Consider the following 1,913-nt stretch of genomic DNA (forward strand, 5'->3'; position numbering starts at 1 on the left):
AACTACATCAGCCGATTAATTGCCCAGCTGGCATCCGCATATGAAACCATATTCAAATTGCTGAAGAAAGACGCATCAGTCAAGTGGACAGATGAATGTCAAGGAGCTTTTGATAAAATCAAGAAATATCTATCGAATCCGACAGTCTTGGTCCCACCGGAGCCAGGGAGGCCCTTGTTCTTGTACCTGACAGTCTTTGAAAATTCTTTCTGATGCGTCCTCGGGCAACACGATGTGACCGGAAAGAGAGAGCAGGCTATTTACTATCTGAGCAAGAAATTCACCAGTTATGAAGCCAAATACACTTTGTTGGAAAGGACCTGCTGCGCTTTGACTTGGGTCGCTCAGAAGCTAAGGCATTATTTGCAAGCCTACACCACTTACCTCATAACCAGGTTGTATCCATTAAAATACATATTTCAGAAGCTGATACCCACTGGGAGGCTAGCAAAGTGGCAAATCCTGCTTACGAAATTCGACATAGTATATGTCACCCGCACGACAATGAAAGCCCAGGCATTAGCAGATCATTTGGCTGAAAATCCGGTCGATGATGAATACCAACCTTTGAATACTTACTTCCCAGATGAAGAGGTAAACTCAGTTGAGGCAATATTTGAAGACATCAGTAGTTGGAACATGTTCTTCGATGGAGCGGTAAACGCAAAAGGTATTGGAATTGGGGCAATCTTAATTTCGCCCACTGGTCAGCATTACCCGACCACCGCTAGGCTTCGGTTGTTCTGCACAAACAATACTGCCGAGTATAAAGCTTGCATTATGGGCATGAACATGGCAATCGACCAAGATGTTGAAGAACTGTTAATCATGGGAGACTCAGATTTGATTATCCGACAAGCTCAAGGAGAATGGGAAACCCGAGACATCAAGCTTATTCCTTATAGGCAACATGTGGAAGAACTTGGCAAATGATTTAAGTCAATAGAGTTCAGGTACATTACTCGCTGCCACAATGAACTAGCTGATGCACTTGCCACTTTAGCCTCAACGCTTCCGTACCCAGGCAATGCCTACATTGATCCATTGGAAATCCAAATTCGGAAAGGCATGGTTATTGTAATACGGTTGAAACATCACCAAATACCCAACCATGGTATCATGACATCAAAAGGTTTTTGAAAATGCAAGAATATCCCGAGCAAGCCAGTGGAGACCAGAAGAGAACCATTAGGTGGCGCGCAAGTGGTTTCTTTTTTAGTGGTGATGTCTTGTACAAGAGAACTCCGGACCTCAACTTGTTGAGATGTGTTGACGCGGAAGAGGTTGGAAGAATCATGCATGAGGTACACGCGGGAGTATGCGAACCCCACCTGAACGGGCATGTTTTAGCAAGAAAATCCTTCGAGCGGGCTATTAATGGATGACTATGGAAAAGGACTGTTTTAGCTTTGTCTGAAAATGTCATCAGTGTCAGGTTCACGGTGATTTGATTCATGCACCTCCCACAGAACTGCATCCCATGTCAGCACCTTGGCCATTTGTTGCTTGGGGTGTGGACGTCATTGGGCCAATTAAGCCAAAAGCCTCAAATGTGCACAGATTCATACTAGTTGCCATTGACTACTTCACGAAATGGGTTGAAGCCATCACTCTCAAATCCGTCACTAAGAAAGCTGTGGTAGATTTCGTGCACTCCAATCTTATATGCCATTTTGGCATTCCTGCAACTCTTATCACCGACAATGCTGCCAATTTGAATAGTTATTTGATGGGAGAGATATGCGAACAATTCAAGATAACGCACCGGAACTCTACTCCTTATCGGCCCAAAGCCAATGCTGCCATCGAAGCAGCAAACAAAAACATCAAAAAGATTTTGAGAAAGATGATTCAAAGTTCCACTACTGTAGTGGCATGAAAAGTTACCGTTTTCATTGTTGGGATATTGCACT

General features: G+C 43.9%; 1 protein-coding gene across 1 annotated transcript; it reads left to right on the forward strand.

Moving 5' to 3' along the window:
- The first annotated feature begins 504 nt into the window (after positions 1 to 504).
- LOC138879243 (uncharacterized) lies at positions 505 to 933 on the forward strand. Its single transcript, XM_070158845.1, has one exon. It carries the CDS (start codon positions 505 to 507, stop codon positions 931 to 933), a length of 429 nt encoding a protein of 142 aa, XP_070014946.1.
- Positions 934 to 1,913: the final 980 nt, after the last annotated feature.

The sequence above is a fragment of the Nicotiana sylvestris genome, chromosome 10, assembly GCF_000393655.2.
Source record: "Nicotiana sylvestris chromosome 10, ASM39365v2, whole genome shotgun sequence".
NCBI lineage: Eukaryota > Viridiplantae > Streptophyta > Magnoliopsida > Solanales > Solanaceae > Nicotiana > Nicotiana sylvestris.